The sequence below is a fragment of the Lepidochelys olivacea genome (assembly GCF_965140295.1).
Source record: "Lepidochelys olivacea isolate rLepOli2 genome assembly, chromosome: 24".
Lineage (NCBI taxonomy): Eukaryota > Metazoa > Chordata > Testudines > Cheloniidae > Lepidochelys > Lepidochelys olivacea.
In genome coordinates this window covers 15,189,586-15,211,387 of record NC_140434.1, presented here as the reverse complement: position 1 = coordinate 15,211,387, position 21,802 = coordinate 15,189,586, and the positions used below count along the sequence as shown (strand labels likewise).

Below are 21,802 nucleotides of genomic sequence, written 5' to 3'. Positions count from 1 at the left end.
GGGGCCTGCCTAGCTGCTTTGTTCCCCCTCTACCCCCAGCTATGCCCCCCCCCACCCCGTGCAGGGGGATCTCAGCCCAGCTCCCCTGCCCCGCCCAGGCGGGGATGCAGTGGGAATTTTCTGTACTATTGTTCCTGGCCTTGGGATTGCTCCCCAAGGGGGGGCGGCCGGAGGAAAGCCGTGGGTGGCGGGCGGGTAATTGCTGCAGAGCTGTGAGGGGTGGAACAACTGGGGCGTGAAGGGACCGGCTGAAACCCCCACCCCGGCCATCGACACCTGGTGGGGGGGGGGGATCTGGGGCAGGCGGGGCCCCGATGGACAGAGAGAGGTGCCAGGCAGGCGGGGCGGGCAAAGCAGCTGGCATAGAGCCCAAGGGAGGGGGCCAGAGACGGGTCCCCCCGGAGCCAGGAGGGGGGGAGGACAGGACCACGGGGGGGGGGGACTGCCCCACTGCAGTGGGACCCTCCCAGGGCGCCGCACCCAGCAGCGGGGGCGGGGGGGGGGAGGCTCGGGCCCTGCAAGGGGGTATGCAAATGAGCTCATTAGATCAGCTGAGGCGGGGCGGTGGGGGCCTGACGTGGAGGGGTGGGTGGGGTTTGGTGAGGTCAGCGCGCGCGCGTATCCGGGGAATGGAGCGCGTGAGTCAGGTAGGCGCTGCGGCCCCCCCCCCTTTCCCCTGCCCCTCCCCCTCGCAAACCGCCTCCTCCCCCCAGGGAACCCCCGCCCATTGCAAACTCCCCTCCTCCCCCCCCCAGGGAACCCCCGCCCCCCCAGGAACCCGCCTGCCCCCCTCCCATTGCAAACTCCCCTCCCCCCCAGGGAACCCGCCTGCCCCCCTCGCATTGCAAACTCCCCTCCTCCCCCACAGGGAACCCGCCTGCCCCCCTCCCATTGCAAACTCCCCTCCCCCCCAGGAACCCGCCTGCCCCCCTCGCGTTGCAAACTCCCCTCCTCCCCCCAGGAACCCGCCTGCCCCCCTCGCGTTGCAAACTCCCCTCCTCCCCCCAGGAACCCGCCTGCCCCCCTCGCGTTGCAAACTCCCCTCCTCCCCCCAGGAACCCGCCTGCCCCCCTCGCGTTGCAAACTCCCCTCCTCCCCCCAGGAACCCGCCTGCCCCCCTCGCGTTGCAAACTCCCCTCCTCCCCCCAGGGAACCCGCCTGCCCCCCTCCCGTTGCAAACTCCCCTCCTCCCCCCAGGAACCCGCCTGCCCCCCTCGCGTTGCAAACTCCCCTCCTCCCCCCAGGAACCCGCCTGCCCCCCTCCCGTTGCAAACTCCCCTCCTCCCCCCAGGAACCCGCCTGCCCCCCTCCCGTTGCAAACTCCCCTCCTCCCCCCAGGGAACCCCCGACCCCCGAGGAACCCGCCTGCCCCCCTCCCATTGCAAACTCCCCTCCTCCCCCCAGGGAACCCCCGCTCCCCCAGGAACGCGCTACCCCCTCCCATTGCAAATTCTCCCGTCGACCCCTCCCATTGCATACTCCCCTCCTCCCCCCAGAGAACTCCCGCCTGCCCCCCCCCCACTGCAAACTCCCCTCCCACTGCAAACTTCCGCCCTGCCCCCGCCCCCGCCTCTTCTTTCCTGACGCCTCCTCTGGCCTCTCCCCAGAAAATGTCCGGCCTCCAGCTCAACCTGGGCCCTGTGAAGGAGCCACTGGGGTTCATCAAGGTCCTGCAGTGGGTGAGTGTGGGGGGCAGTGGGCTGGGTGCTGGGAGGGGCAGGGTGCGTGGGGAGGGCTGGGGGGGACAGTGGTTAGGGGAAGGGCTGGAGGTGTGGGGGCCTCGCAAGGGCGTTGGAGCTGGGGGGCAGAGAGCCAGGTGTGTGTGGGGGGGGCTGGGTGGAGCAGTCAGGGTACAGGGGTGGGGTACAAAGCAGGATGGGAGAAGGAAATGGGGAAGGCAGGAGGCTGGGGTGGGGGATCCAGTGAGGGAGGGGGTGGGGAGAAGTGGGGGGGAAAATGCTGCTGATCTGGACTGGTCCCAGCCCCCTGCCCAGTACCCCGGTGCCCTCTCACTCCAAGGGGGCCAGTGGGAATCGGTCCCCAGGGCTAATAGCTCGTGCGGGCGTTTCCTCATGTGGCCAGTGACATGAGCCTCTTGCAATGAGCGGATTTCTGGTGCATCCTGGATTTGGGGTATAAACCCCTGCGTAGCCCAGGGCGTGTTGCTATGAGATGAGATCCGGGCGCCGCACAGACACACAGCGAGAGGCAGGCCCTGCCCCAGCTGAGATCAGGGCCCCGTGTGACAGGCACTGCCCAGACACATTGAGAGACAGGCCCTGCCCCAGCTGAGATTGGGGCCCCGTCGTGCCAGGCGCTGCCCAGACACACAGCGAGAGATGGTCCCTGTCCCAAAGAGTTTCCAGTGTGAATAGACAAATAACAGGGAGAGGGAACTGAGGCACCGTGAGGAAAAAGGGAGTGGCAGAGGCAGGGATAGAACCCAGGAGTTCTCTCCCAGCCCCCCTCTCTCGCTCTAATTATTAGACCCCACTCTCCTCCCAGAGTTGGGGAAAGAACTTAAGAGCCCAGGCTCCCAGCCCTGCCCACCCCCACCCACTAGCCCATATTTTGACCTGTAGGTGATCTCTCTGAGCACCCCCAGGTAGTTCAACTGGGACTGATGTGGCATTTACACAAGTGCTAGCCATGCACAGACCTGATGTGAGGGGGATGGACTTTCTTCAAGTTGCAGTGGGGGAGGTTTAGATTGGATATTAGGAAAAACTTTTTCACTAAGAGGGTGGTGAAACACTGGAATGCGTTACCTAGGGAGGTGGTAGAATCTCCTTCCTTAGAGGTTTTTAAGGTCAGGCTTGACAAAGCCCTGGCTGGGATGATTTAACTGGGAATTGGTCCTGCTTTGAGCAGGGGGTTGGACTAGATGACCTTCTGGGGTCCCTTCCAACCCTGATATTCTATGATTCTATGATTCTTCCCTGAGCTGGGCAGAGAAACCAGGCATCCTGCCTCCCACTCCAGCTCCTTGTCTACTGGGCCATGCCACCCTATCCGGGTGCACTTTCACCAGTGGGAGGGGACCACAGAGAGGAGGCCCTGACGCTGTAGGGGAAGTTGCATCTGTTTGTGGGTTTCCAGTGGTTTGGTAATATTGGATGTTAATGAAACAGAGCTCTCCGAAGGGATGGCGGGGGCTTGGTGGGGAGGGCAGCGCCAGGGCTGGTGGCAGGTAGCAGCTGGGCCCTTCCACCGCTGCTGTCATTTGCCTGGCAGCCTGGATAAGGAGCTCTAGCTCGACCCCCAGAAATGGGCTGGGAGCCAGGACTCCAGGGGTCTGTCATTGCCTCTGGGAGAGGAGTGGGGTCTAATGGTTGGAGCAGGGGTGGCTGGGAGCCAGGACTCCTGGGTTCTATTCCCAGCTTTGAGAGTGTGTGGAGGGGGCCGTTATTCAATCTTTCCTCCTCAGTTTGCCTAATCCTGCGTGTTTAAAAAAACCCCCAAAACACAACCCCAAAACGCCTTGGGAGGTTGCGCGATTGTGACCAAATCCGGTTGATTTGCCTGTTGGCCTCCGAGCCCTTTCCTGGGCCCCCAGTCCCCAGTTGTTCTTCCCCATCCCGCGAGGGCAAGAATTGAAACCCATCCTCTCAAGCCTGGGTTCTCCTGGCGACCCGTGATGGCTCCCGGCGCTGGGGACTGAGCGAGAACCGCAGACGATGGGAGGCTAGCTGTGATCATGCCAGCCTCAGGGCTGCCATGATCAGCTAATTCCAACATTGCGCCCTGGGCCTGACCTGCTAGATTTGGACCCAGACAGAAGTTAGCAGGACCCAGACCAAGCTGGTAGGTTCCCTAGGCTGAAATCAAATCCCCGTTGCGCTAGGTGCTGTACAGACCTGGAACAAAAAGACACTTGTCCCCCCAGAGCCCGTCTCTAGCCTGAGCCTGCATGTCTACAGTGCAGTTTTATAGCCCCAGTCTCGAATTATCTGATGCCTGCCACCTCTGGGTGTTTTATCTATACTCCCAAGTCTGCCAGCTCTAGGACTTTTAGATGATTATACTGTAGCCTCTGCTGTACTTTTCATCACTATTTCTCCGGGATTCTTTTCCGCCCTCGTGCCACCAGAGGGAAAGTTGGCATTAGTTTCACTTTCTTTCTTCTGCAGTGTTGGGAAAACGTTTCCCCCCTGTATGGTGTTGAAAAGTTGACTCTAAGGCATACGCCTGTCACCCCTTTGCGGCGTCCTTTAAAAGGACCTGGGGAAGGGGAAAAAAGCCAGGGCTCGCTGAGCAGCGCCGGCCGTGTCCAATCCAAATTTAGCCCTCCCCAAATTCCAAGGTTGGGGTAAAAAATCACGAGATTTAAAAACAAACAAAAATGCTTGTGTTTTGTAGTTGGGGAGGCTAAAATCTTTGCCACCCGTTTCTGACCTGGAGCGGCCACGTTCTCCAGATTATCTCCCCAAACCCAAGGCTGGAAGCCTGAGTTTCAAGGCGAAAGCTGGGATTGTGTCGTGACTCCGGGAGCCTGGAGACTTACGAAAAGTCCCCCAGGAGCGGGAGGTTTGCGAGAACGTCGCCGGAGACGGCAGAGTTGTCATTTTGCTGATAGAAAAAGATAAGCAGCCCCCCCCGTCCCCCATCTGTGCATCTCTCGGTCTGGGGGTCTGTGCAGTGCACGGTGTGATGGGGACCCCAATCTTGGTGTGTGTGGGGGGTCTGTGTAGTCCCTGGCAGGACGGGGACCCCGTTGCCTGCCTAGTGCCTGGAGGCACCGTTCAAGGAAGGGCAGGGCCGCGGTGCCACCCAGCTGAGTGAAGCTGCTATATGGAAAGCAGCAGCTGGGCTGGCGGAAGGCAACGCCCCATGGAGCTAGCTTCAGCCCGCACGGTGGCCTCGGCACCTCTGGCTCCGCCCGGCTCTGCTTCCCGCTCTGCCCAGTCGGCTGGAAACAGGAGCCAGCAACGCCCAGAAACCACCGTGCCCTTTCCGCTTCGGCACCCCCCTACCTGCGTTCCCATCACTGGGCACATGGCCGCTCCCTCTGCCTGGGCCCAGCCACTCCTGGCAGAGGGGCGCAGTGGGATGAGCACAGACCATGGGTCAAATCCTGGCTTGGCCCCCCTCCTGACCTGGGGCAAATAGTTTCACCTGTCCCATGCCTCAGTTTCCCCAGCTGTGAAGTAGGATTATGAGCTGTACTGTGGTTGTGGTGCTAGGCACTATACAAACACAGGGAGGGGAGACCCCGTCCCTCTCCTAGGGGGATTTTGACAATTAAAAGCCAGATCAGTACCTAGATTGATACCTCACCTGGCTAATTGGCGCTAGCTGCTGAGGGCACAGCATGCTGGCATCTCTGGGCACAGTTCAAAATCGTGCCCACAGGAAGTCTACGCCATCTTCACCCCCCCGCTCCATCTCTGACCCACTCTGCTGGATGTAAACTGCAACCAGGGTATTTATAGCCTCTAATGTGATCCAGAAGGAAAAGACATTCAATTTTTTCCCATGGCGGAATCTGGTCAAAAAACTCCCTCCCCCCAAGGAAAATTCGGGGTGTGGGTGTCTGGAAAAGGGCATTTTTTTGCATGCAGGCTGTTTGCAATCCTCAAAAAATCCTCCTCCCCCCCAGGTTTTACTGTTTTCATCCCAATTTGTATTCATCGGAAAATCTGCAAATTTTACTGTTTTGTCCCAACTTTTTGTCCCGCAGCTTAGATGGGTTTTTGTCCCAATTTTTATTCATTGGAAAATCTGCTGTTTTGACTGTTTTCATCCCCTTCTTTTTCCCAATGGAAGATTTTTGCAAATTTGGCCGTCTCATGCCAATCCTTGGAGCAGGGCATTGGCCGTGAGCACGTCTCCGTTAGCCTGCGGCCGGGGTGGGCACGGCATTGCCTTTCCGCTCTTTGCCGTGTGAGGCAGGACCAGTGGCCCGATGGGGACATGATCTGGGTTTGTGGCGCCAATTCAGGCAGCCGGCTTCTTGTGGCTGCTTCCTCGACGGTGCTCGGGGCGGGGCTGGTCTCTCTGAGAGGAGTCGGGGGGAGAGATTGTGGGTTGGCTGGGCTCTCTCCCCAGCACTACCATGATGAGAATCCACTAGCTTTGTGCTTTACCTCATTCTGAGCCCCCTGTGATGCCCACCTGCCATGCTAGGGCATCTTCTCTCCCTTCCAGATTGGACCATCCCTCCTAACGGAGGGTGCAAAGAGGTCCCTGATCTCGGTCATGGGCGGGGGGCTGTGCAGCACCTGGCATGACAGGGGCCCTGATCTTGGTTGGGGTGGGGGCGGGGAATATGTGTGGCACCTGGTATGACGGGGTGCCTGATCTCAGTCGGGGACGGTCTGTGCAGCGTCTGGCATGATGGGGTCCCCGATCTCGGTTGGAGGGCAGGAAATCTGTGTGGCACCCAGCGTGACATTATCCCTGATCTCAGTCGAGGGGGTGTGTGTCTGTGTGGCCCCCAGCAGGAAGGGCCCCCCCCCCATCCTAGTGAGGATCTCTGTGGCACTGAGTACAATAGGGGACAACCTAGCTGCTGGTGTTGAAGTAATAACTCTCGCTTAAAGCCTCCAGCCGGGCCTCCGATTGCTGAGCCTTGCAGTGAATTCCACAGAACAGGCATGTCTTTCTGTACTCGCTGCACTCGGCTTCCCTGGCTCCCAACCAGGCCCGGCGTCGGTGGGGTCCTGGCCGGCTTAGCCCCCGCCCCCCCCCCCCCCCCCCGGGCACCATTGACACATGTTGCCAGCAGCTCCAGCTTTGCAAGGTTTCTTAAGGAGGAATCACACTGAGCGGGACCATGTCCGAAACTCCCCTGTGCTCACGCATCCCGGATTTGGAATCTGCCACTCGTCTCATGGCTAAACCTGGCCATGACCTTCAAGGCTTGGAGCCAGATCCCCTGGCTTTTTGTCCCTGCTCACTATTTGTTCAATTGTATTGTGTTACTCTGCCACTACGGGGTGTCTGCCAGCGGTACAGGGAGGGGGTGGAAAGGCCAAAAAAGGTTTTCTTGTTGAAAACTTGCAAATTTTTCCTAGGTTTTCTTTAATCTTCAAAATTTCACGGGAGAATGTGGCTGTTTTTTCAGCCCCACATGGTTCTGTTGTGGAGCACGGCTTGTGGTAAAATGTCCGAATTTTGTTAAAAATCCAACTAAATAAACACGGAGGGTTTTAGTTTTCGAAAACCGGTGTTGTTGACAATGTTCCTGAGATCGGTTTTTCGAGGACTCCGACTCCAATTCAACTCAAACTGGAATTAACTAACAAACAAATCTGATTTCCCCAATCCACAAACCTTTTGTTAACTGGAATAATGGAAAGTTGAACCTCAGAGTGCAAATTTTCAGCTAAAGCAAAAACAGTTTGAGGGGAAAACGGTTTCCTGATAGCGGTTTTTGGCCAAAAACGTGGTTTTGAAAAGTAAAACTCAATTTTTAAAAACAAACCCAGAGAAGTTTTAGTGCAAACTGAAGCCTTCGCCCCAAACTGCAAATTTTAACGTAAACTGTGGGATTTTTTAACTAACGATGTTTACAGAGAATGGATCTCAATTCGGAGTTTTGATTTTAGAAAATTTGAACTCAACTTTTAAACCAAACCCTAATGTTTTTACTGGAAATTTTTTTTTTGTAGCCTACAACTGACCATTTCTGTGACACGTTTTTAGGGGGGAGGTTACCAGTGATTTTCTGATCAGCAGTCAAAGTAACGTTCCATTTTCCATAGCAGTGAGAGCAATTACTTATTGGAACGCGTCGCCAGGGGTCGTGGTGGAGTGCCCAGCGCTGACCATTTCAAAATCAAGATTGGAGTTTTTTCTAATAGCTCTGTTCTAGGAATGATCATGAAGCAGCTCTCTGACCTGTGTTACACAGGTCAGACAAGATGATCACAATGGGCCCTTCTGTGCTTTTGGAATCTGTGAATCATTAAAATTTCTTTCATAGCAGAAATGTCATTTTTCATGGGGAGGAAAAATATTTTGATGAAAATATTCCAATCAGCGTTAAGTCCCTTGGGAAATGAGAGACAGAAGTGGAACTCGAGCTGTTTGTAACTTCATACGCTTGTTTGTGTTTAGCTTGTGAATGGGCACAGGGAATGAGCAATAGCTCAGGACATTAGCAGCTGTTAAAGAGGAAGCGTGCTGTCCCAGCTGTGGTCTGTTGAGTCACCTGCAAGTCACGGTGACATTCTGTGCCTCAGTTTCCCCATTTGTGATAATGTTGCGCGCGTTCCTTGCCACAGCCCTTTGAGATCTGTGCATGGAGAACACATGAAGGTGAGGGATTATTCCCAGACTCTGGCAAGGTTTGCAGAAGCTGGGAGGGCTGCTGACAGAGGTGTTCCGTCTCCAATTAGTTGTGCCAACAGAAAGTGGTGTGGTCCTTGGCCCAGAGACTCAATGGGGCCAGCTTCCCGCTGGAGTCAGTTTACCCTGGCTCATGATCTGGCCTCTTCTGCTTTCAATTTTCATTAGAACCGTTTTTAATGAGCCAGGTGGCCGCAGAAAATTGACCCTGTGACGATCAGAATTGTGGCGAGAGTGAGTGGCACGTGCCAACCCAGCTGCTGTTCTGGTGGGCGAATGCCAGCGGAGAGAGTGGGATCAGCTGATACGAACCGTGTGCACTGCTGGCTTTCCTTAACCGGATCCTTCTGACGCTGGCTGGAGTGCGTCTGCCGAGCTTGAAAAGGAGTTGGTGCATCAAAAAGATGGGAGCCAGCTCAATCACCAGATAGGGGCTGGACGCCGGGATCCCTGGGGGCGGTTCTCCGGCCTGGGCTCTGCAGGAGGGCAGGTTGGATGGGCACGGATTCTGGCCTTGAAATCTATGACTCTAATGCTGTGTCTCTCCGTATCTCTAGATTTTTTCTATCTTTGCTTTTGCCACCTGTGGAGGGTACAGTGGCCATACCTCCATTAAAGTCAGCTGTTGGGACGTTAAAAATGAGACCCTTGAGGCGGCTTTTGGCTATCCGTTCCGGTGAGTGTAGCCCCGGGCGGACAGTCATGTTGACTCTGTGCTCGTGACGGGATGCGGTGGCCAGCGGGGCTAACCCAATCCCGAGACGCGGAGCAGAGAGGTTGTTTTTACCTGCAACCGCTGCTGGAATCCCACGTCCGGTCCTGGGGCCCGCAGTTCCAGGAGGACGGTGTTCACAGGAATTAATTCAGGGACGTTCCCTGGTGAGTGTGACACAGGAGGGCAGGCTGGATGATCACAGTGGGCCGGTCTGGCCTTCGAATCAGTGAATCATTCCCACGTGACCTTGTTTCCTCCTTCTCTCCTATGTGTTCTCCCAGCCCCTAGGAACGAAACACCCTGCGACTGGCTTAAACTTCACGGGTTGTTTTTAAACAAGCAACTAGCGTTAGGGTTTTTTTTTTTAGCTTCTAGGGGCCTCATTTCCCATCCCCCTGGCCCCAAGTCTGAAGATGAGAAAAGTCATTTTAATAGAGATTCTCCCAGGAATGCTGTGACTCCGGGAGCTTGAGATGGAAGGAAAGGAAAAGCCCCAACGATCATGAGATGTGCAGTGTCCGGTTGGATCTAAAGGGTTGTGTCAGTTGGTGGGGGGTGAAGTCTCAGTACGGCATTGGGGAGACAATGACTTGAGACTGTGTCCAGTACTGGGGGCCGCCTGTCAAACAGGAAATGAGGGAGGGGACAGGAACAATCTGAGGGCTGGAAAACTTGCCTGAGAGCAAGACATTAAAGGGGGGGGGCGGGGGGGCAAACTTTTTGGCCTGAGGGCCACAACGGGGTGCAAAACTGTATGGAAGGCCAGGTAGCGAAGGCTGTGTCCCCAAAACAGCCTGGCCCCTGCCCCCTATCTGACCCCTCCCACTTCCCCCCTCAGAACCCCCGACCCATCCAACCCCCCTTGCTCCTGTTCCCTGACCGCCCCCTCTTGGGACCGCCGCCCCTGACCGCCCCCCCAGGACCCAACCCCCTATCCAACCCACCCCGCTCCCTGTCCCCTGACTGCCCTGACCCCATATCCATATCCACACCCACACCCCCTGACAGGCCCTCCGGGACCCCACCCTCTATCCAACCCCCCACCTGTTCCCTGTCCCCTGCCCCCCCTGAACCTCCACCCTATCCAACCACCCCCTGTCCTCTGACTGCCCCCCGGGACCCCCTGCCCTATATCCAACCCCCCAGCCCCCTTATCATGCCACTCAGAGCAGCATGTCTGGAGCCGCGCCACCCGGCCGGAGCCAGACACGCAGCTGCGCTGCCCTGCAGGAGGGTGCAGCCCTGCTGCCCAGAGTGCTGCCCGCGTAGCTGCGGGGAAGGGGGGACAGTAGGGGAGGGGCTGGGGGTGAGCCTCCCTGGCTAGGAGCTCAGGGGCCGGGCAGGACGGTCCCATGGGCCATAGTTTGCCCACCTCTGCATTAAAGGAGCTTGATCTAGTGAGTTTCTCCCTGAGAAGATTCAGAGGGGACTTGTACCTGGTCTGTCAGTACCTCCCTGGGGAGGAGACTTGGGGGAGCAGAGGGCTCTTTAATCTAGCCAACAAAGGCAGATTGAGAGCCGACAGCTGGGGGATGAAGCCAGACTGGAAATAATGAGGCAAATTCTTAACAAAGAGAATTGACCTTTGGAACGACTGCCCCAGGGATGGGGCAGTTTCTAAATCCCTTGGAGTCTTTCCATCAAGATCTGACATTTCTTTAAAAGCTCCCCTCTAGCTCCACTATCAGATACGGACTTGAAATCTATGAAAGGGCAGAATTAAGGGGATGTATGCAAGGGGGTGGAGTTAAGGGCACTCAACTCCCAGATCTGGACTAGAGGCAGGGATCCCTGGAGGAGTTTCTCCGGCCTGGGCTATGCAGGAGGGCAGAGCGGGTGGGTAGATATGGATCTTTCGCCCCAGAGGTCCAGCACTTCGTCTCGCTGGCGTCAAAGTGAAACGCTTCAAGCTTCTCTGTCTCCCCTGGCAGGCTGAACACTGTGTTGTTCAAAGACCTGGATTCCAAACTATGTAACAACACATGGATCCAGACCCACCTCGTGGGCGACTTCTCCTCCTCGGCCCAGTTCTTTGTCACCTTCGCTGTCTTTGTCTTCCTCTACTGCATGGCGGCGCTGGTGCTGTACATGGGGTATCTGCACCTTTACCGTGGCGCTGGCAAGCTGCCCATGATCGTAAGTGACGTAATGCTTTGCTCTTAATGGGGGCTGGGAGGAAAATTGAGGGCAGAGGGGGAATTTCCCTTGGAGAATTGAGACAAAAATTAAAATCTTTATTCATTTTCGTGGTGGGAAAATTTTGACATTTCACTGAAATATTTTGACCGAAACCTGGAATATTTGAATTCAGAATGACATTGTGGGGCCTCATGGGAGCTGTAGTCCTGAGTGCCTCGGGGTTCCATTCTCCCCTATTGACTGGGCTCTTTGGCTGGACAACATCTCCCAAGATGCACCACTTCCACCGCTCTTGCAGAGTCGCTGTGGTGCATTATGGGGGTTGTAGTCCTGGGCGCTTCATGCTAAGTTCTCTATAGGCCAGGATGCACCACTTCCTCCTGTGGTCAGGAGGGGGGTTGTGTCATGGGTGTCCGTGGCTGCAATGCCTCATGAGAGTTGTAGTCCTGGGTGCCCCGTGCTCTCATTCTTCTCTGTGGTCCAGGCTCTCTGGCTAACCTACAACTCCCATGTTGCACCATGTCCAGAGATTCCTAGGTCACAACCCACCCAAAGGGGGAAGAGTGGTGCATCATAGGAGATGTAGTCCAGGCAAGAGAGGAGAAGAGGAACATGAGGCATCTGAACTACAACTCCCATCATGCAACACAGTGGGTCAGCAAGAGGCGAGGAAGTGGTGCATCATGGGAAATGTGGTCCAACCAGAAAGCCCAGCCCATAGAGAAGAGTTGGAGCACAAGGTATTCAGAACTACAGCTGCCATGATGCACCACTCTATCATTTTGAATCGAAACAGTTTGGTTTTCGGACAAACAATTTTCACAGAAAAGTTGAAATTCTCCGTGGGAAGCAGACGTGTGTCACAAGTAATTTTCTTTGTTGTTGAAACAAGCAATTTTCTGTCAAAAAGCAGCTGTGACGCAGAATTTTCAGTGAGCTCCACTCTTAAGCCAGGAGTGTAGATCTCCTAACCTAGATCTCCAAGCACTCCACAGACCGAGTCCTGCTCAGACTCTTGGCATGGCCAGGTTTTTTGGGACCACAAAAAGATTAACAAACTTTTTTTTTGGCCAGTATGGAAATTTTCATGGGAAAATCTTTGATCAAAATTTTCTTGCTGTTCAGCTAAATCTTTTGTATTTTTTTTTTTTAGTGGGGAAAACCTCCAGTTTCCCCTTTTAAAAGCATTTTCCCCTTAAAAAGAGGAAACAAAATGGGCTAGTTGCTATGAAAAGGGTTTTGTGCAATACACATCTCGGCTTTCTGAGGTCGAGTTACAATGCAGGAATGTGTTTTGCTTCGTTGGAGCAAAATTTGCCTGTGGTTGTTCCCTTTTGCCCTGGCATTTTAAAACGTTCTGCTCGAAGGGTTTTGTTTTCTGATGACATTTTTCAGCAATTTTTGTTTTCCCAAAACACCAAGCTTCTGTCAATGGGGCCAGATCCCAGCTGGGGTCAATCGGCTGTCGCTCCATTTAGTCCAGTGGATCTGTGCTGATTCACACCAGTGAAGGCTCCCCCCAGCTGTTCTTACGGTGATCTGCGTAATCCCCGGCTCACCCGCTGGCTGGATCCTAGCTCTAATTCAGAGGCCATGAGACCTGATCTTTGGCGCAATGCCCTGGCGCCGTGCTGGCATGCGAACCAAAGCCCCCAGCTCTGGAAGGCAGAGGGGTCGCGAACGGGAGAGGATTATTGTAACTTGATAAACAGTTGCCCCTTTTCTCTTCTCTCCCTGCTGCGCCGGCTCCCCGGAGGGCTGGGAAATGCGGTAAGTGCCTGGGTGTCTCCTGCTGGTCCCACAGTGGCGCTAACCTGCTTGTTGGATATATTATTCAGGAGTAATTGGCAAACCCCAGCTTCCAAGTTTGGGGTGAGGGAGTTGTGGGGGGAAGAGGGCGGAGGGAAAATCCAAATTGCATCAGAGCTCTGGGGATGTGTTCCCAGAATGGGGCCAGTGAGGGCGGCAAGATCTATGGGGCACTGCCCCCCCCCCCCCCCCAGCTTTCTCTAATGCAGCTAAAGTTGCAGTGAAATCAGGGTTTGCCAGGAATAGCTTCCCTTAGCGAGGAGGGGTGAGCTAGCAGTTAGAGAGATCCAGCTGGAAGGCAGGAGACCTGGGTTCAAGACTCAGCTTTGGGCAGGGCTTGGGTGAGTCCATGCCTCAGTTTCCCCATCTGTAACGTGGGGATAGTGATCATTCCGTTGTCTGCTTATGTTGTAAGTTCTTTGGGGCAGAGACTCTCTCTTGCTGTGTATCTCCCTCCGGCTGTGCCCCAACTCTGTTGTCTCCCCCCTTCCGGGGGAACTGGCAGTCCTTCGCCCAGCCTCTCCCCGCAGTGGCCAACTGCAGCCCCTCGTCCAGCCCCTCGCTCGGGGCAAACTGCAGTCCTTTGGCTGGCCACTTCCCTTGGTGGCCAGTGGGGCAAAATGTGCGTGTGGGGGGGCCAGGCCTGCCTTCTACTCTGGGCCCCGACCCAGGGACCCTATAGCTGGCAGCTTCTCACTGCCTCTCCTTCCCCTCTGTCGCTACCTGCTTTCCCTGGGCCACCTCCCCGTAGCCCCAGCACCTACTCGGCCCCTGTGTCAAGGCTACAGTCTGGGAGCCAGCCAGACTGGAGCTTTGCTTGTTCCCCTGACCCTGCCCAGCACTGCTCTGTCCCAGGTACTTCTCTCTATAGGCAGCCAGTCCTTCTCCCTCAAGCTCCAGGGAGAGACTGACTCCCTTCTGCCCTGCAGCCCTTCTTATAGGGCCCAGCCCGGCCCTGATTGGCTGCTTCTAAGCCTTCCTCTGATTGGCTGGGTTCTGCGCAGCCGCTCCAAGGGCTGCTATTAACCCTTTGACAGCCAGTGAGGGGCAGCCGCCCCGTCACAAACACCTGAAGAATAGTACTGCTGCGAAGAGAAGTGATGAAATTAATCCCTTAACTTCTGTGAGTGGATGAAGCGTTCGCAGTGAGTGGCATTTTTGGCCAGGCCTGGAGCGTTGTTTAGTGGCTTGATTGCTGTGGGAATTCAGTGCCTTGTGCGATCCTTTGGAAATCCAAGTCTAAAGCCAGAGTCCAGACCCGGGGTGCATCCCTGTAGCTCAGGGGTCCACCTCCCGTGTAACAGAGGAGGGTCCGGCGTCTCTGCTGGGCTGTTTGTGGGAATGCCGTGGAGTCCACCCTGCGCTGTCCAAAGAGCTGGCTGGATTGTATTGGGTGCCCGACTCATGACGTGGTAAAAGGAGACGGGATTTCAGAAAATGCCAGGCGCCCGTCCAAACCAGACTCTCTGGATGGCATCTCCAGTTGGGCACCTGCAATCCAGAGTGTCTCTTGAAAGCACTTGGGAGGCATGCGCCAGGCGTTCCACAGGTTCCCCCCGACACACACCCGATGGAGACTGGGGGCCCTCATCGGGCAGGGCGACGTGCAGCCCCCTCGCCCCAACCGGGCTGCCCAGTGCCCACATCTCAGCTGAGCGGCCCCAAGGTGGAATCAACACTTATGTGAGTTCAGTGGGGCTGTGTGAGGGCGTCACCTGGTGTAAAAACGCTCCAGTCGTTAAAGCCAGTGTGGCTAGACCCACAGCTGGGGTCAGTGGGCCGTAGCTCCATTGGGGTCAATGGGGCCAGATCCCAGCTGGGGTCAATGGGCTGTAGCTCCACTGGACGGTTGGCCTCAGCGTGTCCATTGTACATGTCTGGGAATCTGTCCCCTCCATTGTGTATTTCTCTCCTGGTGGTCTTGGGCTAGTAACCCGCCCACCCCCCCCATCTCCCCCTCGTGCAGGACTTTGTGATCACCATGTTGGTCGCGCTTCTCTGGCTGATCAGCACTTCGGCTTGGGCCAAAGCACTGACTGACATCAAAGTATCCACCGGGCCTGGGATGTTGTCGGAAATAGCCTTCTGCCTTTTGCCCCAACATTCCTGCCTGTTCGGTGAAGTGAGCAGCATGGGCTCCCTCAACGTGTCCGTGGTACGTATGGCCAGCACCCTCCCCTCCCCTGTGCCACTGAGACGCGGGGCAGGCCTCCCTCGAAACTCAGCGTGTGCTTGGCTCCGATCCCATGTTCAGAGATCTTGTCTACATGGGGACACGCAGGGAGGTGAATCTGAATTAAGAGTTTAAATTAGGGCCTTCAAAAAATTTAAAAAATTAATTGCAGTTTTAATTGCATTGTTAAAATAATAAAATACCATTTATTTAAATAGTTTTGGATGTTTTCTACGTTTTCAAATATATTGATTTCAGTTACAACAAGAATACAAAGTGTACAGTGCTCACTGTATTTTTTATTACAAATATTTGCACTGTAAAAAAGATAAACAAAAGAAATTGTATTTTTCAGTTCACCTCATACAATCTTTTTATCGTGAAAATGCAATTTACAAACATAGATTTTTATTTTTCATATAACTGCACTCAAAAATAAAACAGTGTAAACCTTTAGTGCCTACAAGTCCACTCAGTCCTATGTCTTGTTCAGACAATAGCAAAGACAGACAAGTTTGTTTAAATTTACAGGAGATAATGCTGCCCGCTTCTTATTTACAGTGTCACCTGAAAGTGAAAACAGGCGATCGCATGGCACTGTTGTAGCTGGCGTTGCAAGATATTTACGTGCCAGATGCGCTAAAGGTTCTTATGCCCCTTCATGCTTCGACCATTGTTCCAGGGGACATGTGTCCATGCTGATGACGGGTTCTGCTCGATAATGATCCAAAGCCGTGCGGACCGACGCATGTTCATTTTCATTATCTGAGTCAAATGCCACCAGCAGAAGGTTGATTTTCTTTTTTGGTGATTCAGGTTCTGTAGTTTCCACATCAGTGCGTTGCTCTTTTAAGACTTCTGTTAGCATGTTCTGCACCTCCTCCCTCTCAGATTGTGGAAGGCACTTCAGATTCTTAAACCTTGGGTCGAGTGCTGTAGCTATCTTTAGAAATCCCACATTGGTACCTTCTTTGCGTTTTCTCAGATCTGCAATAAAAGTGTTTTTAAATCGAACAACATATGCTGGGTCGTCATCTGAGACTGCTATAGTATTAAATATATGGCAGAAAGCAGTTTAAACCACAGAACAGGAGACGTACAATTTTCCCCAAGGAGTTCAATCACAAATTTAATTAACGCATTTTTTTTTTTAACAAGCATCATCAGCATGGAAGCATGTCCTCTGGAATGGTGGCGGAAGCATGAAGGGGCATATGAGTGTTTAGCATATCTGGCACATAAATACCTTGCAACGCCGGCTACAAAAGTGCCACGCGATCACCTCTTTTCGCTTTCAGGTGACATTGTAAATTAGAAGTGGGCAGCATTATCTCCCATAAACATAAACAAACTTGTTTGTCTTAGCGATTAGCTGAACAAGAAGTAGGACTGAGTGGACATGTAGGCTCTAAAGTTTTACTTAGTTTTGTTTTTGAGTGCAGTTATGAAGCAAAAAAAATCTACATTTGTAAGTTGCACTTTTACTGTAAAGAGATAACACTACAGTACTTGTATGAGGTGAATTGAAAAATACTATTTTTTATTTTTTGTACAGTGCAAATATTTGTAATCAACAATAATATAAAGTGAGCAGTGTACACTTTGTATTCTGTGTTGTATTTGAAATCAGTGTATTTGAAAATGTAGAAAAACATCCAAAAATATTCATAATAAATTTCAGTTATTGTTCTTACTGTTTACAGTCCGATTAAAACGACGATTAATCACAATTAATTTTTTTAATTGAGTAAATTTGCTTTGAGGTAATGGCTGAAGTTAAGTGCAGTTTAATTGACAGCTCTAGTTTGAAATGGATTGATTCCCGTAGGGCGTTCGTTGGTTGGAGAGGGTTCAGAGCTGGAGGAGAGAGGTTATTGTACCTCTGGGTTTGGCACTGGTGCGACAGTTTCTGGAATCCTGTGTCTGGATCTGGTGTCCATCAGTTAAGAAGGATCTTGATCAATTGCAGAGGGGTTAGGGAAGAGCCAAAAGAATGATTAAAGGATTGGAAAACCTCCCTTATAGTGATAGACTCACGGAGCTTAATCTATTTCTTCTAAGAAAGAGAAGGTTTCAGTGGTGACTTGATCCCCGTCTGTAAGTCCCTACATGGGAACAAATACTTGATCGTGGGCTCTTCAGTCTACCAGAGGAAGGTCTAACTAGGGCCAATGGCTGGAAGTTGAAGCTAGACACAGACTGAAAATAAGGTGTACATTTTTAACAGTCACAGTAATTCACCCTTGGACCAATTTAACAGGGAGTGTGGTGGATTCTCCCTCACTGGCACTTTTAAAATGAAGGCTGGATGGTTTCCTAACTGATCTGCTCTCGTTCAAGCGGAAATTAATTCAGGGAAGTTCTCTGGCCTCTGTTAGAGGCCAGACTAGCTGATCACAGGGATTTGTTCTGGCCTTAGAATCTATGAATCTAGGAGAGTGGGTCTAAGACCAGATTGTGGATTTGATGGAAACTTGGAACTAGTTAAAATATGGATAGTCTCATTCTTAATTAAAGTCACCTTCATTCAGTGTAGCTTAAACTCAACTCAATTAAGGCCACTTTAATTCAGAATGAGAGCAGCCACGATGTGGTTTAACTAATCCACTTTAAATTCACACCAGTGAGGACTTGTCTACACTTGAAATTTAATTTGGATTAAGGCTGAGTGTGAATTTAAAGCCCTAATTATTCCTGATTTAACTCCATGTGTGGATGCTGTTATTCTGGAGTACGAATGGCTTGTCCTGATTTGGCTTTATTCACTGGGGAAACTATTCAGGAGTAGCAACGGGTGACATTTTCCAGATGAAACTTCTTTTGGCAGAAAAGGCAGATTCGGTTTCCAAACATCCGTTTGTTTTATTTAAAGAACCCCCAATAAAAAAAGTTTCTAAAGGGTCAAGCAAAGTGGGTTTGACCAACACCCTTATGTTCGACTTTTCCTTTCGCCAGCAATTTTGAAAAATGTTGTTAGTTTTTTCTCCTTTTTGAATCACCGGTGAACTGAAAAAAAAAAATCTCTTCAGGAACTGCTATTCTGGAGTAACTCTGTGTGTGGACAAGCCCGCAGTTAATTCAGATTAATTTTCCTGAGTGTCCCTCTGAAACCAAGCCCCTAGACTGGCAGCGTCTGGGGCAGAGACTTGTTTTGTTTGTATAACACCTGGCGCAAGGGGTTTTATCCATGCCTGAGGGTCCCATTGCTACCATAGTACACCTAATAAATGCTCTAATAAACACTTGTTAAATTAGTTTCACCCTGAGAATGTTCAGAGGGGATTTAATCCCGGTCTGTCAGCACCTCCGTGAGGAGGAGATTTTGGGGAGCAGAGGGCTCTTTAATCCAGCCAACCAAGGCAGAGTGAGAGCCGACAGCTGGGGAATGAAGCCAGACAGATCCAGACTGGAAAGAAGTGAATTTTAGTCATGCAGAGGAATTGACCCATAGCTCGACCATCAGATCTGGGTTTGAAATCTACAAAGGGGGCCGAGTAAAGGGCACGAATGCAAGAGGGTGGAGTTAAGGCGCTCTAGCTTGACCATCAGATCTGGGCTGCAGGCGGGAATTCCTGGAGAAGGTTCTCCGGCCTGGGGCTCTGCAGCCGGGCACAAATGGTCCATGTAGAGCTGGAGAGGGTGTCTCCCAGCCAAACCGGAAGCCTACCCTGGAAGCTAGACACTGCAGCTAACCCCCTCCTCCTTTGGACCCCTTAGGTTTTCGGCTTCCTGAACCTCATTCTGTGGGCAGGCAATGCTTGGTTCGTGTATAAGGAAACCAACTTGCACAATCCCCCAGAAGCTCCGGCCCCAGGCAGCGCTCCAGCTCACGCAGGAATGTAAATGGCCCCGCTGGGACGCACCAGGCCATGCACGACCCCTCCGCCTCAACTTGGCATCAGCACGACTCATCTGTCTAATTGTAGTCACCGTTTCAACCACCTGGGGGCGGGTGGGGATTGCAGATACAGCTCGGCTTTCAATTGTGAGCAGGTGCCTTTGAGTTTTGAAGGCAGCGGTGCTTTGGCAGGGTGTGATGGTGGTAGGTTGGTTTTGTTTTGTTTTTTGCTTTATTCTTCCGAAATATTACCCTGGGTGTTGGCAAGGGAGAGGGGCAGCTTCTTCGTGAGAATGGCGGCCCAGCAAAATATCCATAGCATCTAGCGCAGTGGTTCTCAAACTTTTGTATTGGTGACTCCTTTCACCTCTGAGTGCAACCCCCCCCCCTTTATAAATTCAAAATACTTTTTTGTATATTTAACACCATTATAAATGGTGGAGGCGAAGCGGGCCTTGGGGTGGAGGCTCACAGCTCGCAATCCCCCATGTAATAACCTCATGAGCCCCTGCGGGGCCATGACCCCGTTTGAGACCCCCTGGTCTGGGGTCCTAGCCCTCAGCTGGCGTGACCCAGCAGCGCTCTGCTGAACCGAATAGTGCTGTCGGTGGCAGATTGGCACGAAGCTATTGATTGCAGAGAGGGCTGGTGCAGCAAGTGACTGATCGCAGAGAGAGCGATCTGTTGGCTAGCTGTAATCGGTAGATCTGTGCTAATTGGGATAGATCTAGAGCACGTTAATACTGAGATGCACACGCAGCTTGCTGCTGATTTCTCTCAGCTGAGTGGCTGGCCCTGCATTTCAAGAAGTGCTTTTTGTCTTTTCTGCCCCTCTGATGGGGGAGGATTTGTATCAGGGGCTCATGGTGGCAGGGCCGGGGGGGGGGGAACTGCGTTTGAAATACACTACTCTCACTTTGTACATGACACACACCACTTCTCTTGATTTGAAAACCTGCATTAGCCCCAGGCTTCCTCTGTAATCGGCCCGAACCGATTCTTCGTTGTAAAAGTGAGTTTTGGAATCCCAGCGTTCACTCCCCCAGGGCAGAGCCGGTCGGGAGGTGATTTTTGGCAAACCGTTTTTCCCCACTGAAAAATGCAGACTCATCGAAACGGAAACTTTTTCGAGTTGGGAGATTTGTCCAAAACGAGCTGGATACGCCACAGTCTGGGTTTGGAGGAATCTCCTGAGGTGGAAAATGTATCAAGGGCAGAAAGTTTATCAGTTGTCCATGCCGTCAGCATGAAAAGGGTTGGGGGTTTTGAGTCGACATTTTTGGTTTGAAATTTTAGTAAGAGTGGACTTAAAAAGAGCTGACCGCAAAACAACGCTCCTTAAAATCATGGAAATGAAATGTTTTGAGCCCAGCTGAAATTTTTTCTGGCTTTTTGCCAAAATTGTCACGAGCTGGGGTTTTTCATCCCAGATCAGGAGAGGAAAATTTCTTAATCTCAAAAATTCCCCCCCTCGCTCTATGAATCTGAACAGAGGTTTGGAGAGTGGTACTGCATTTTTATTTTTGGTTCAGTCACTCTTGTATATTTCCCCTCCTGCTATCAGCTTCTAGGCTTCCCAGCCAGTGCTGGCTTTTAGCAGACGTTTTCCCTGGAGTTTGGCCATCACACCTGGCTCATTTGAACGGGCCCCGCATCTCTCTGCCTGCAAGTAAAATCTCCTTTGCGTTTAGTTCTGTTTTATGCTACGTGACTGCTTCCAAGATGTACGCCCTGCAGAGCAAAAGCCTTCTCCGCTTTTTTCTCAGCGGGAGACGAGAAATCCACCTCTGAAGTTCATTGCGTTTGAGTCTGGTTGGTAGATGATGAAACTATGGAAGGAAGCTAAACCTGGCAGAACCTCAAGCAGTGTAGATTAAAATAAGTCCACAGTGAGTGCCAGTTTAGACCTGTGGGAATCTCACTTTGCTAGCCATCCTTTCCCGTTCGCTTGGCGTCAGATGTTGCAGAAATTTGTGAGCAGAGTTAAGGGGGCTCCAGCTCGACCCCCAGATCTGGGCTGGCAGCAGAGATCCATGCGGGCCATTCTCTGGCCTCTGCTATGCAGGAGGTCAGACTGGACGACCAGCTGAATTAAGAGCCGGTTGAAAAATTTTCCGCTAAATAGTTTTCAGTTGGAAAATGTGATTTGCCTGAAACGGAATTTTTTTTTGGCGAAATTGTTGTGATTTTGGGGACAGCGTTTAGATTAACAAAACACCGAGGGCAGTTTTGCAAAGAGCAAAACCTGTTTGGTCACGTCACAAAATTTCCCTTCGCCGTTTTGAAGCAACATATTCTTTTGCAATACGTGTGTGAAACTGGACAAAAGCCCAAGGTCAGAATCGTTTGGCGCAAGCTCAAATGAGTTCTGCGCCCAGTATTTCATTGTGTGAAGAATTTGGAAATCTTGGCTTTGGGAGAGAGGGGAGGGAATTGAAAGTTTGAAAATTTTTGCAGGAGGGAAAAATCTCTACCAACCAGCCCTTATGTCTGTGATCCAACGTTTCACTTTGCCTGTGGCAAAGGGGCCAGGCTGTGGGATGGGCTCGGTTGTGATGCAGATGTACGCGGGATTCTTTCACCCTGCTTTTGTCGCTGGTTTGTATTTGTCTGGGATCAAGGTTCAAAGCTCGGCTTTAAGGTCGTGACAGGTGGAAGCTGGCCCTGGCTTTTCATTTTTTTTATTTACCCTTTTTCTTATGAATTGTTCGAGAAATATGTATGTCCTGTATGCCACCGACTTGATAATAAAAACCAATTATCTCAGCAGAGTTTTTTGAGCTGCTGCCCTCAGGCCCGGGGCTAGAGCTAGCTAGGATCGGCGTGAGGTTAAATG

The 21,802-nt window shown here is 52.4% G+C and overlaps 1 protein-coding gene across 2 annotated transcripts; it reads left to right on the top strand.

Annotated features, from left to right (window-relative positions):
• Positions 1–595: 595 nt before the first annotated feature.
• LOC311512774 (synaptophysin-like protein 1) lies at positions 596–21,732 on the top strand. Of its 2 annotated transcripts, XM_084614135.1 has the most exons (6): positions 596–647; positions 1,608–1,679; positions 8,850–8,968; positions 10,939–11,143; positions 14,922–15,110; positions 18,846–21,732. In XM_084614135.1, the coding sequence occupies exons 1-6, from the start codon at positions 630–632 to the stop codon at positions 18,969–18,971; spliced, it is 729 nt and encodes a 242-aa protein (XP_084470261.1). In that variant the 5' UTR covers positions 596–629; the 3' UTR covers positions 18,972–21,732. The 2 variants fall into 2 exon arrangements, with proteins under 2 accessions (XP_084470261.1, XP_084470262.1); XM_084614136.1 differs by lacking the exons at positions 8,850–8,968; positions 10,939–11,143.
• The last annotated feature ends 70 nt before the right edge of the window (positions 21,733–21,802 follow it).

Bases quoted from the DNA above. Each gene is read 5' to 3' on its own strand.
- LOC311512774 (XM_084614135.1), top strand. The intron at 1,680-8,849 runs GTGAGTGTGGGG...CCGTATCTCTAG, and splicing joins TCATCAAGGTCCTGCAGTGG to ATTTTTTCTATCTTTGCTTT. The intron at 8,969-10,938 runs GTGAGTGTAGCC...CTCCCCTGGCAG, and splicing joins GCTTTTGGCTATCCGTTCCG to GCTGAACACTGTGTTGTTCA.